The 13,601-nt window shown below is 44.5% G+C and overlaps 1 protein-coding gene across 1 annotated transcript in view; it reads right to left on the minus strand.

The window, feature by feature from the left end:
* Positions 1–425: 425 nt before the first annotated feature.
* The window catches only part of T265_12861 (hypothetical protein), a gene marked incomplete at both ends in the record, with an annotated part of 20,312 nt that continues 7,136 nt past the window's right edge, over positions 426–13,601 (minus strand). The window contains 2 exons of the mRNA XM_009165896.1: positions 426–1,012; positions 8,707–9,002. Of these exons, the coding sequence (XP_009164160.1) occupies positions 525–1,012; positions 8,707–9,002 (784 nt within the window). The remainder of the gene's footprint in view (positions 1,013–8,706; positions 9,003–13,601) is intronic.

Here is a 13,601-nt window from a genome sequence, read left to right on the forward strand (position 1 = left end):
TTTGGTCGTGCACATCGTGCGGAATGAAAACGAGTTTTTGTTTCTGTTGGGTGTTCACATGAAGTTTGGTCATCACTCATCATCTTCCGGCTCTGCTTTTCACCATCCTTCCCTTCAAGACAAACTTCTGGGAATTGTAAGCGCAGAATCCCAAAGATACTTATCACCTGTCATCTTCACGATGATGATGATGATCATGATCATGATGATGATGATGTCGGTGACAACCTTAAAGCCGACTGAGTTAAAGAAGTGCTTGCAGCAAATCACTCGGATACTACGTAAGGAGCTGAGAGTATAACATGGTTAAAAATTTCTCTGGTTTATGTTGCAGCTACTAAATGGTTCTGTAGTTGATCTTATCCTGTTTCTCCGCCCTATCTACCTCCAATCAACTTCGGTAGCAAGAAACGAGTGTGTCAGGCCTTTTACTTCCTTAATTTTTCCTATAAAGAGCAGGTGATGTGTATACGAGGGGAAGTTGGACTTTTGCATGCCAACAACAGACATGTTTATCTCGTATGCTAAACGTGCTTGGTTTTGTCGTGAGCTGAGTCGGCCAGTATCAGCTGATCTGCGAGGAAGGCGCTTGCGCCGAATTCCGGATAATGAACATCCAATATTTCAAGGAACCGTCGCAACTCGGTGATATTGCGTGCGGCCACTGTAACGGGTCGAACACGCTTGCCTTGATAGTAGAGCGTGGGTTCAGCTACGCTGTTCTGCTCAGCTGAATTCGGACTTTGACCAAACGGCACAAATCTTCTGTACTGAGCGTGGAAATAAACACGACAGTGGGTGTCACGTGCAATCATAGACACTTTCTTCCCGTTAGCAAACGCTCTGACACAATTTGGTTTGTCTTCTACATAGAACACGTAACGCAGTGGGTAGATTTCCTCGTGAGAACTGATCTTCACGGGTGGAGTGGGATAGTGGATCTCAGGAGACCATATTTTACAGGTGTTCACTGCAGAAGTTGGGTTCCAGTTGGATTCCTGTTGTACTTTAACTGCAATGTAGAAAATAAGGGGATCTTGTTGCTTCAAGCGAAAACCCGATATTTCTTGTAAGCCAACCTTCAATCAAGTTTACTCGTGACACTTTGATAACCGAATATTTCAAGACAAACAAATAAGCCTTCAAGGCAGTCCCAAAGAAACATGAAAAAACAGCCTGTGTGAAACAAATTAAGGTTTCAAAATAAATTTCCTTCCCAAACAAGTAACGGTGTGATATATTGAACCCAAAGATAAATTTTTGGGCGTCATATGGTATGTGCCGTGGGGGAAGATCGGCAACTGCACATGGGCAAATCAACGCTCATCATCATCATCGACAGCAGGACATCAGTGTTCAACACCGATGCTTCACTGCCTTACAACCATGATGTATTTGAAAGCCTTATTGTGAAGAAAGGAATGAAGGTGGACGTGGAAGGGACTTAGTGCTAGCTTACCACAATCATTCGGAGGTTCCTACACCTCCAGACATTCACTACGACACTTCGATACACGATAAAAAAACCAATGAAATGTCATGCTTTCTGAAGGTGCGTTTGAACTGTACCATGTAAAGTTGACCTTCCTGAAAAGCCACGAATCAAATTTCATTACATCAGGTTGTCAGGACTGATAAGATTGGTAAGAGTGATAGAAGGGTCGGAGCGATAAAATACTGCGTTGCGTTAACATTTTCTCCACAAATTTACTGATCGTCAGCTGATACCGCATTCAAAACTGAGAGATCTGCGTCGGAATATGGACTGGATGAAATGTTTGGCAGGTTTTATCATATACACCCTATCAGGCAGAGTTTAGAGTTTTCCACTCGAAACTGTGCACTACGGTAACAGCCAACTGATATACACGCCCCAAGGAACTAGTGTAACGGTGATACTACTGTGGGGAAGACATGCGAGTAGTATGCTTTCTTCCTGTAAATTCGCTTTGCATCCCTTGGAAAGGGAGATCTATTGTGGAACTTTCGGAGTCGCTTTGCGGCAGTTGCTCGGATTTGAGTAACAGTCAATGAATATCCAGGAAAGTTCAGGAAGACGCGTTCAAAGAGAAGGTGGATATTCAGCTTTTGTAAACAAGATGTGTATGAGAGTTTTGCTTTCCTGTCCAATAGTCTGTAATTGGTCAGTTGGCATTTTCCAGTAAACAACTCCGCAGCGAAGGCCTTCTTCCTTTCACTGGTAGTGTCCCCTAGTTCCGTTGTACGGCCGTTTTCACTCATGCGCTCTCTAATAATCCGTCGTATGGCAGTAAAACATCAATAAACGCAGCACAGACGAGAGAACAATGCTCCTATGAGTGCATACTCCAAAAACAGGAATTAACGGTAGTGGGATGGCTATGCGAGTACACATGAGAGTCCTGTTTACCCATCTCATTCGGTAGTGAGCTATCCTGAGTTATCACCAACCATATGAGCGGTGCCGAATCCGGTCAAAATGTATTGAAAAATTATTCGCCTTAGTGTGCCGAAGGTCTGTAAGATAGCCTTCTTCCAGAGTACAATGCCTTACGAGATCATTTTTTGCAGGCGCCGTGAAGTCCAAATCAGGTTACCATTTCCGAATGGTTTCCAATTAGTCAACCAGCTGACAAATCATTATACCGAACAACAAGTGATTAGTGTAAAAAAAGACCACTATTTAGCAGGCTTGTAGGTATATTTTTGCAGCGCTCAGTCAGCCCTAAAACCTCTGTTTTGAAGTATCGAAATTAGAGTGTTCGTGCGTGGAGAGCAAGTGAGCCATAGAAATTTTGTTAACGGGTGCATATATACACAAAATAGCCGAAGCAAGGTATTCTAGATGAGTAGGCAAACGAACATCGGTCCGAGCTGCAGTAATTTAGCTACTTCCATATTGCTAAAGGCCTAATGCACCTGCCTGCACCCTCGGGCTAACAGATGTGTCCACTCGAGTGATAGTCATCCCGTATCTGCCTCGAAAAAAGTAAAGTGGAAAAAATAAGAGAGCGGCAAGAGGCGACTGAACCTATTCAGTGATGGTCAATCAGGCAGACGCATTAGACCATCCAGACAGATTCCGAAAGTACAAGCACCGGCTAAACTCCACAGCTTGCACTGACCTCAGCAGTGTGTCTTCCACAGGAATCAGCAGCTCCAACAGCATTTGAGCTAACCTAAATAACTCAGCCGCACGGTTTGGTATGCGCTTCATCGCTGCAAAGTGTAAAGTACTGCTACAAGACTGGGTCGGATCAAACCCACACCTGGAGGCGAGCCAATTGACGTTTTACATAAATTTATTTACCCGGTCAACTGTATAAGTTCCGGTGGACTGGCTGGAGATGAGATTATTTCTCGAATCGGAAAGGCCGGGGCAGCTTTTGCCAACCTCCGATATCTGTGGCGCCAACGTGACGTCAGTCTATCGTTTAAGGGAGGAGTCCACACTGCAGTGGTGTGATCCATACTGCTTTATAGATAAAAATGTGGCTTCTACACGCCAATGGCATACGAATACTGTCAGTGTTTGACCATCGATGTCCCCGAAGCATTGGTCAGGTTTGCTGGGAAAATCAGATTAGGAATTTTGAGGTATACCAGATGGTATTTGGAAGATGAAATCTTCCGCGATAGATGAACTACCCATGCTTCATAGGGTACGCTGTTTAGGACACGTACTCCACATGTCAGAAGGCCGTATGCCTCCTAGAGCTCTTTTGTCCAACCCTGAGAGCTGAACATTAAATGACCTGGCAACGAAATACGAAGGCACTAAGCAGTAAACTTAGTCGGCTAGGCAAGTGCCGCCTCTGAGGATGGGTACCCCCGGTGTCAACTCACCAATGGTTAATGACACTGGCAGAAATGGCCCGATTGAGCAGTCAATGGCGCCCGTGCATCAAAGCCTTCGCCTCCACTGCGCAGTTGCCCATTTTCCGAACAAACTGAAAATGTCTTCGACTCTGGTAATCGAAACTAGCAGCTGGAACCTGTGTGCCTAGGATGGACCGACACTCACCTCGTTTGGCACAAAACCAGGTAACTGCAGTCGAGATTCGGCCAGTAACTTGCCTGCCACCCAAATGAACGCCCGTTTTCTAATCACAAATTTGCGCATACCACCTACCGGCCGACATTGGTGGTCGAACATGTGAGGACATCTCAGATTGTAGCGGCTATCCTGCACAACCACACCGCAACATAACTCATATTACAGCTTTGTTTATGCAATCCTCGAGACTCCATGATGCTCTTTTTTGGCGCCAAAACTAAAGCAAACTGACTGACAGGAATTGAACCATTTAAATTCGTGTACCGGCCTCATCAGACACACTTGAATCTGGGTTGAAAACCCTACCGAGTTGAGCAAGGCTCTCTAAAATCCCCACTGTTTATTCTTGGAATAAGAACTGCACCTTCAAAAAGTGCACATTCTGAAACATGCTTCTAAATCTTGTAGGTGCAAGGTTTTCGCAAAAATAAGGTAGTAGAGCGGTTAATTTTTCATCGGAAGCCTTTCGTTTGTCTTCGAACGCGTAAACGCTCCAGCTAAGCAAAGTTCTCACTAGCATTATTTTGAACACTAGGTTTTGAAGGACCTCTATTGCTCGCTTTCTTGGAAAGAGATGTAAGATACTGGTTTTTACAGGGAGGTTTTCGGAAATTTATTCATACAGTCTCACGGATAAAAAAGTACATGAATAAAGCGAACAGATTGTGTTCGAAAAAAAACCCTGAAGCATCAGTAGTTGACATAGAGGAACTAATCCATCCACACGATGCGACGACCTGTATGAGTCAAGAGAGAACAAAATTTTGCATAGCCTCTTTTTACGGAGCTGTCCTAACACCTGAGACAGTGATGTTGATAACTAGCGGCATCAGGCTCGTTGTTTGAAGGCTTCAGACAGGAAGTTTGGCCACCGAAGTCCACCTACTACTGTCAGGACGCACCCAGACATGGAAAAAGTACATGTGCAGAGTGACGCATCCCCAAGGTCACCATAGTTACGACACGTCCAGAAAGCAGGTGCGCTGGCGGAGCCCACCAAACACGGCTTAGCAGCATACGACCAGCGTAGTGGGCCTGAGATTGATCACGACCGGAACACCGCCATTGGCTGTACGGAGCGAACAAGTGAACGACCATATTTGGCCATTCAGTCATCCTATATATTTATGCAGACGCTCTGTATGTTTTGTCCTAGCAATGCAGCCGTGTCCCCAGTTCTCTGTTTTCTCCCTATCGCATATACTGGCAGGCTTAGTGCAGGCGTAACCCATAGACGGCCACCCAAGATACAACAACTACTTATTCGTGCATGGTTTGGTAAAGCCGGAATTAGTTCTATTTCAATGACACTAGGAAATGCATCCTTCCAGATGTTATAGTTATACTGACTTATCAGACGGATCTCATTGGTCAACAGAGCACCCGTGAGTTGGAATATTCCCGGAAGGTTTGCTCTACTACGTTGAGAATAAATCGCTTTTAAGTCAAAGGGCTGCTTGAAAAAGCTATCATAGACAAAGTTGCAGCTCTTAGAGGCTAATCTCTTCGTGATTTAAGGACAGTAACTGATAGGGTGACATATGATGCCTGTACTACTTTGGTAGTTACTATGAATTTTCAGTCAGAAATATCCACGGGGAAGTGAACCGCACGAGAATCGCTGTGATAGTTACATAAACGACGGTTCTCGCAGTTTACAACAATCCGAGACAAGTTGATCCGTCTTAGGACTGACACCGTAGCAAGTTGATCCTCGCTTTTCAGCTATAATCTTCCAGTTTAACCCTCAGTTGTCCGTGAGTTAGTTCATTCATCCAGGGTGCTTCAGATTAGATTATAAGGCTAACTGATGAAGTTTTCAGCTCACCAGCCATAACCATCGCGGTTTTTACACCTGAAGGTGATAATGATTCCTACCATATCTCTCGTTTATCTGACTGACTGTATGGACAGACCCATCAGTTCCTGATACTAATGGAGTCATGGTGTGCTGCTTTCCAGATAAGATAGATACATCAGATTAGTTTTGAACTTGAACCAGATATCCTTATGATGACGTGTATTCACCTCTCACTAACACAAAAGGACTTCAGTAATGTGTACTCTAACAACTAGCACTATTGAGTTCGTTGCACTGCTCAAAAAGCATTTGAACTGTGCATTTTTGTAACCTGATCGATAGCTGCGAATGTTCGGATGTTGTTGAAGCAGTTAGCTGGTGCATTGTGCATCGATTTTCTTCCATCTTAGTTCTGGGCCCTCGAGCTAGGAAGCGATCCATGATAATTTTCCATCAATAAACGTGCAAGGCAAACCAGTGCCAATCAGGATGAGAAGGGTTAGGTTTTTTTTAGAACGAAAACGCTGATTGGTGGGTTTATATGAATCCGTTTTTTATTTGTTTCATGTGGGCGAGGCACGTGACCACATAGCTTATCGTCTGAGTGCATGTGTTAGCTCTCGTAGCGAATTGACTGGAGCTCCACAAAGACAGTGGAGTTTCTCTACTACTAACAACATTTACAGTGCGAAATTTTACCAGTAGGTCAAGCAGAGATCATCTCTTGTCACCTCATGGGGAGCCGTACGATCATTCGACTCGTCAGTCAGCCTAGCTATATTGTTCGAATTCGGCGAGTTCAGCCGACGAATAGCAAGAAAATCATAGCGTTATGATCAGGTTGCGTAGCGATCTTCATGTCAGTCACGGTGTGTGATCTTCAGGCACCCGAAACCACTCGATAGGGGAAGTACGTATCTGTCAAATTTGATTATCATAGCGTCAAATCTTTCATCGTTTGCTTGACTGGTTACATTGGGCGAGGGACACGTGACTAAGGCTGTTATCCTGGTAGATCCGTGTCCATCGACGCAGGTTTGTACCGCCATTCCGGTTCCCACAGTCGATTTGTTTGTGAACAGACAAGGCTACGGCACAGGATCATTTAGGGCGCGTTTAGACAGGTCGCTCTTAACTGGCCGAACATGTTACGGTTCTTGATGGAACACGTAACTCATAAGTTCGCTGAAAGATTTACGACAGTTCATGGTTGATTTCGCCTCTTTGTAGAATTATCAGGTAAACGAAAAGTGCACCGTCGAAGAGTTCCCAGAAACGTTTTCAGTAGTGTATTCTGCGAAAGAAATCTGTTGCCATTTCTCTAATATTGTACCAAACGAAACATTAAACGGTCTTTGTGTAGTACATTCAGTCAAACAATACCGTAGACGGGAGGTTCTTTTGGAACTAATTCGAGGCTGTCTTTACTAGGCCCTGTGGTAGTGCACGACAGTGGCTGCATCCTTCTCTAACTTGATCAACGAGGCTGAATTTCGAGGAGAACATGCGTGACATTGAACAGTGAAGCTTTTCAAGCCATTCCACAGCAAAGAAACACGAGCAAGTCAAAAACTGTGCTTACTGAGACCTTCCTGGATAATTTCCGAGCCTGAATTTAAGTCTAGGTTATGGTCTTAAGGGCAGAACATATCAGAATAACGAGTGTAGTTTGAACAGATGAACCAAGTGTAAAGGAGACATAAAGAGCCGTGCAAGATAATCATTCCACAATGAGGAACGTTCTTTCAACAAAGAAGGGACTGTCTTGCCGAAAATTAACCGTTTCACTGGCGTCTGGAAAAAGCCGCTGATTGACAGATTCTGGAAGACACGTAAAAGGCCGAATCCCATGAAGAGAAAACCCTCTGCTTGGTGCTGGAACGCAGTTTAAAAGGGGGCACGAGACGCATAGATCCATTCAATCTATTCGTACCAACCGAACTAATTGGCACACAGTAGTCCTTCATTTTTTGACATCATTGTTTGAACGAAGCCCTTCCATCCAGCTCCAAAAGGTGGACACCGCCCATAAGAATTCAAATACGCAAACACCTAATGTTCTGCCAAACAGCCGGGACACACATCACAGTAGTTTGACGCAAAACAAGGGGGAATCTCATAAACCACCGAACAAAACAATTTACCGATAGAGACCCTCGCAGATTTCACTTCCAACCCTATCTAGGGTATTCTGCTTTTCTTGTCTGCGTGTTAAGCGCCTGAGAATGGGTTTCTTATGTACATTAGGCAACACGTCTGCGCATTTTTCCAACAGTCTTTAGCACCTCGAACCGTTCATGTGATGAAGTTTCATAAATCCCAAAACGCCCATCCAATACTGCTTGTTTAAACGATTTATCCGTGCCAAAACCTAGGGACTGTTTGACTAGCTGCATATTTCAATTAATCAACGTAGCTTGCTGGGATTTTGGCCGAATAAACCCTAGCATAACATCGTTTAAGCTCGAACAACACACTCCGGTCCGAAAACAGATGTTGGACCCAAAAGTATGCCAGTGACGGGCTCGTCTTCTGGAAGGAGTCAATTAGTGAAATCTATATCGCGTACTGTGTGGGTGTGAGCCTCTTTCTTGGCTTAGAATTGCTTGACATCAAAGAATGCGATATCCATGGTCTGGACGTTTTATTCATCAACATCATCATCATCATCATCATCATCATCATCATCATCATCAGAGGGAGGGGACCTAGTGCTGGCCTATGTCAAGCATACCGAGGTGCCTACACCCCCAACCGTTCAATCAGACAATCTGGAAAGAAACTGACAGCACGAACGCCACTGACATCGATTAGCCGCCGTTTCTTGCAACGTCTCCAGCCAAGCACAGACCGAGTCACGGGGACCCACCTGGAAGGCGTACAACACCAACAACACCCAAACTCTTCATGATCTCTTCGACGTTTTTCTGCCAAGTCATGTGCTGCCCACCTAGCGGTTTGCGCCATCCTGAAGGAGGCACGGAGAACAACACTCGTCTCGGTAGACGGTGTTTTGGCATGCGTAGCACATGACCGATGCTGGATGTTTTCCCGGATTGAGGTGCCTGCAGAACAACCAAATACCCGTTTTCTAATCGCCTCGTTACTGACACGCTGACGCCATCCACAACCAGCCACGCTTCTGAGGCATCGGTGGTCAAAAACCTGAGGACGCCTCACATCATCTCTCCGCAGAGCCCATGTTTCGCACCCATACAGCAACGCAGCCCTTACTGTAGCCTGGTACACATGACCCTTAAGATCCAGTGAGATGCCATTTTGACGCCATAAGTGACGTGATTCGAGCCTTTGTGATTGTTGTATTGACTTCATTAGACACTTCCGTCAGAGCTAATACAAGTACCGAGGTATGTAAAGTTTTTCACAATCTCCAGTGGTTCTCCTTGAATTGCAAGGGATATGTTCGGAGATGGCACGTTCTGAAGCACTTTGAAAGTGCAAGGCGCATGCCAAAAGATGGTATGATGGTGGTCAGTTTATTCAACAGGGCTTGTGCTTCGCTTTGGTCTTCAAAGATGGGAGTGATGTCATCTGCGTACTCCTAATCGACAAGGCTCTTGCCAGCAACAATTTGGACACCGGGGTTTTGAAAACCGTTCAGTGTTTGCCTCATTATTTTATCGATGACAAAGTTAAAAAAGAATGGAGAAAGTGGACATCCTTGTCTGAAACCACTTTTGTTGGGAAGCTTTTGGAGAACTTATCATACACGCTCACCCGCCCAGAAGAATGTGAATATAGGGATCGGATTGCGTTTACAAACTTCTGGGGCATACCCTGTTGTAGTTAACAGAGCTGGCCGATCAACAGAATCGAACGCACCCGTGAAGTCAAGGAACACCAGGATTGTGGGTCGTCTGTACATGTTGCGTTGCTCTTACACCTGGCAGAGTGTGTGAACTGGTGTGAGAAACAGACCATTATTAAATCCACGAGAAATCGATCGACTGAAACGAATCACCCCAAAAGCTATATCCGGAAATGGCTGGAACATTGCTTGATTGATGATCGATTGAATCTTATTTCTTGCTTGGATAGATAGGCTGCATGCCAAAGTTTTCACCGAATCCATCTTGTGAATCATCACAATTCATTTCATGTGACATTTTGCCAAACGGTATCTCTGCGTTGCACCACGCATACACTTGTGTTAATCAAGCCTCTGGTAAAAACGACTAATGTGAACAGACAGTGATTCCTGTAGGTGGTCATCATCCGTTGAAAGCAAAAACAAATTCTCCGAGGAGTATCATTTTGAACTTCAAGATACGAAGAGCCAAGAACCAAGTGTGCTTAATATTTGTGTCCAAATCACTTCGAGGGTCAGCAACTTGTAGGTGAGACAAATAACTGAAGGTCAACTAAGGAGTATGTTGCGTTGTACACCTGGCAGAGTGTGTGAACTGGTGTGAGAAACAGACCATTATTAAATCCACGAGAAATCGATCGACTGAAACGAATCACCCCAAAAGCTATATCCGGAAATGGCTGGAACATTGCTTGATTGATGATCGATTGAATCTTATTTCTTGCTTGGATAGATAGGCTGCATGCCAAAGTTTTCACCGAATCCATCTTGTGAATCATCACAATTCATTTCATGTGACATTTTGCCAAACGGTATCTCTGCGTTGCACCACGCATACACTTGTGTTAATCAAGCCTCTGGTAAAAACGACTAATGTGAACAGACAGTGATTCCTGTAGGTGGTCATCATCCGTTGAAAGCAAAAACAAATTCTCCGAGGAGTATCATTTTGAACTTCAAGATACGAAGAGCCAAGAACCAAGTGTGCTTAATATTTGTGTCCAAATCACTTCGAGGGTCAGCAACTTGTAGGTGAGACAAATAACTGAAGGTCAACTAAGGAGTATATTCAAAGGAACTCAAAACTTAAGACCAACACCTAAGAATCAGTAACACAGATCCCAGTGTTTGAAAAATAAGTTTTTGACTCAGTCGTTCAGGTCCACTTGAATTACGGTTCGGAGTTCCCGCAGCATTCCCAGAATGAGTTACTTTACCTACCGACGGTAAATATCAATGAGGATGACGTTACTGGAACAGAAAACAAAACACAGGTGTCTGATTTTGGTCAGTTTTCTTCCAGGGAGCCCATATTCTCTTCAGTGAACATCTCAAAACCTCTGGTTAACCCTGGAACTGTGGAGGACAAACATACCAGCTTGAAGAGATTGAATGTGTCACTTGAATGCAACCGGGCTTTCAGACAAACTTCATGATTTTTCTGGAAGCCTGTAAAATCTCTGAATAGGCCTTGTGAAGAGTTCGCTGAATTCATCAGATTAATGAATAAAATTTGGGCACAAATCTAGTCACCGAAAGAGAAAATGCGGCTCTTTTGTAGATGGTCTGGAATTCTGAGGACAAAATCCTGTCGGAACGTGTCCGAAACTATATTGTCAGAGCTACTGCTTCAGGTCTCATCAACAAAAATCTATGGGAAATGAAACGTCATTAATACGACCATATATTATACGGTCGATGGCAGTGTGGACAGATTTAATGCAATTTGATGAGATTTAAGCGTCATTGGGTCCATTTAGAGGACAGTTCTGTACTCTTTCCAAGAGACCGAAGTGAGACTTATGCATGTCAACAAAAGCGGCATAATTAATTGTCCGACGATTCCCAGAACGGTCCAGTTACCGGTCCGTGGACGTTATAAGGACACAGGTATACCCGGTTATGTGCCAAATATAATGAGGTTTCGCTAATTGCTCGGGGCAACACATGACCCATTTCGTAGAGAGCAAGTTTCAAAGGTGAAAATTTTCCAAGAGTGGCAAATTACTTCTACCTTGATGCCACAGTGGTTTTCTTCCGTTTCCTCTCTGGCACGCATGTGTCTATCATCTCAGCAGTAAATACGTGCACAAGTATCAACACGTCCAATTCTTAAACGGTTCGTATGTTCGTATTTCCCTCATTCAAACTTACCCCCATGTCGTTGGGTCTATCTGCCCTCCCTCGCGCGATAACGGTTTGCCAGCGCGCTTCTCGATTTTTTCTGGTATTTCAAGGTGCTCCAAGACAGCTAGACCACCCATTCTGACGAGATACACGCAAGTTAAAATCTGGTCTCATTGAGTTAGCTTCACTGCATAGTCCTATTGTACGGAGGCCAGCCGTCCCTAATAACCGAACATCACATCATTTGGACGGACGTGTCACGTGCAGGACACGGGCCAAACGAAGGCATAGCACATTAAGTTGAAGCTTACTCTGTGTGGTTCAGCTAATTTCCAGATGATTCTCTCAAGTCAATTTGCAACTGAGTGTGTAACTCCGCTGATGTATACTGCGATGGTCAAGTAGAAATTCCGGTTGACAGAAACTCGGGGATTTCGCCTACCTGATGAGCTCCAAGGGGATACAGAGTTGCACTACCGTTCAGCAAGTCACAACATCTATGCTCGACTGACCAAAGTAGGTTAGGAAGGAAGGTGTGCGAACCATCACATAAGTCCATCAGGGCATCTCCATTACAGTTTTTAAATTAGCAAAACACAAGGTGAGTCGGGTCGTGGAACGCCAGGTCTGTGTGCCAACAGACAGAAGCATGGCGTTGCTAGAATAAGCCAGAAACAAGTGTCTCCCTTAGATGAAGAGAAGTCCAGGACGGGTCCCTTTGGACTTGTTTTGAATTTAGGACCACGAGTAGACGACTCCTTGGATCAGACGGCTGACCACGGCTGGCCGCGTACCCTCAGAAGGGACTAGATATTTATCACTTCAACCTGTGTGAGTTAAACTTGGGCGTCCTGGTTTTCCTGAACATGGTCCGTTGCATATCCTGACGACCATCCGCTGGGAATGCAAACCAATCATTTCCTCAGATTGATTTGTCCGATATGCAAACTGATGTGCGGTGTAGTAATGAACTAAAGAGAATATTACACTAGATGTTCTATTCCTTCTGATCGCATCGGGGATTACTTGTGGCACTTGTCACCGACTGGTGGTACCAAAGCTGTCTACACCTTCAGGTTCACATGATTAGCTCCAATAGATCAGCGTTGTTTGGCTGGGGATGTTAAAATACACATTCGTGACGTAATTACCGTGTCTAACAATATAGAACAGTAACTTTTTCAATGCCATTTAACGTCACGTCAGCTCTGTAAACTTTTCGGAATTTAGCGGTGGAGGCGTTGGAACTCATTGAGGACAAGTTCGGTGACTACTGGACCATATAAATCTATTTACGTTAATGTAGGATGTGTAGGTTGTGTCTGTGTCAATTACCTGCTGGGTAAATAAACATCTGTTTCTAGACACACGAAGCAGAGTAGCTTTGTGGACTTCGTCACATTTTCATGGAGTACCCTCTCAGAAAGAACTTTTGACTGGATTTGTCCCATAATTTCCACAAAAATCTCTGAAAGGGCATGGTGACAAAGGTTGGTCTTGGTCTAAGCAACTAGTGAGCAACTGACAACGACAGTTACTACAACCAACAACTACTAACTATCAATATCAGTCGGGTGAGTCTTGACGAGAAAAAAGGGATTCACTGACATTCTCTGAAAATGATGGTCATCTAAGTAGATGAAACGGAGACAAATAAGTGACTGGTGGAAAATTTCTGGTTTGATCCTTTCAGACGCTCGTTGAAGGAGACTGAGATGTTGGTGGTTCCAGGGAGCTAAAGCTTTTAAGCACTGAATACAGCTGTCGGTGCTACTCGCCTTCCAGGATGGGGACCGCGTGATCCTCAC

The sequence above is a fragment of the Opisthorchis viverrini genome (genome assembly GCF_000715545.1).
Source record: "Opisthorchis viverrini unplaced genomic scaffold opera_v5_19, whole genome shotgun sequence".
Taxonomy (NCBI): domain Eukaryota; kingdom Metazoa; phylum Platyhelminthes; class Trematoda; order Opisthorchiida; family Opisthorchiidae; genus Opisthorchis; species Opisthorchis viverrini.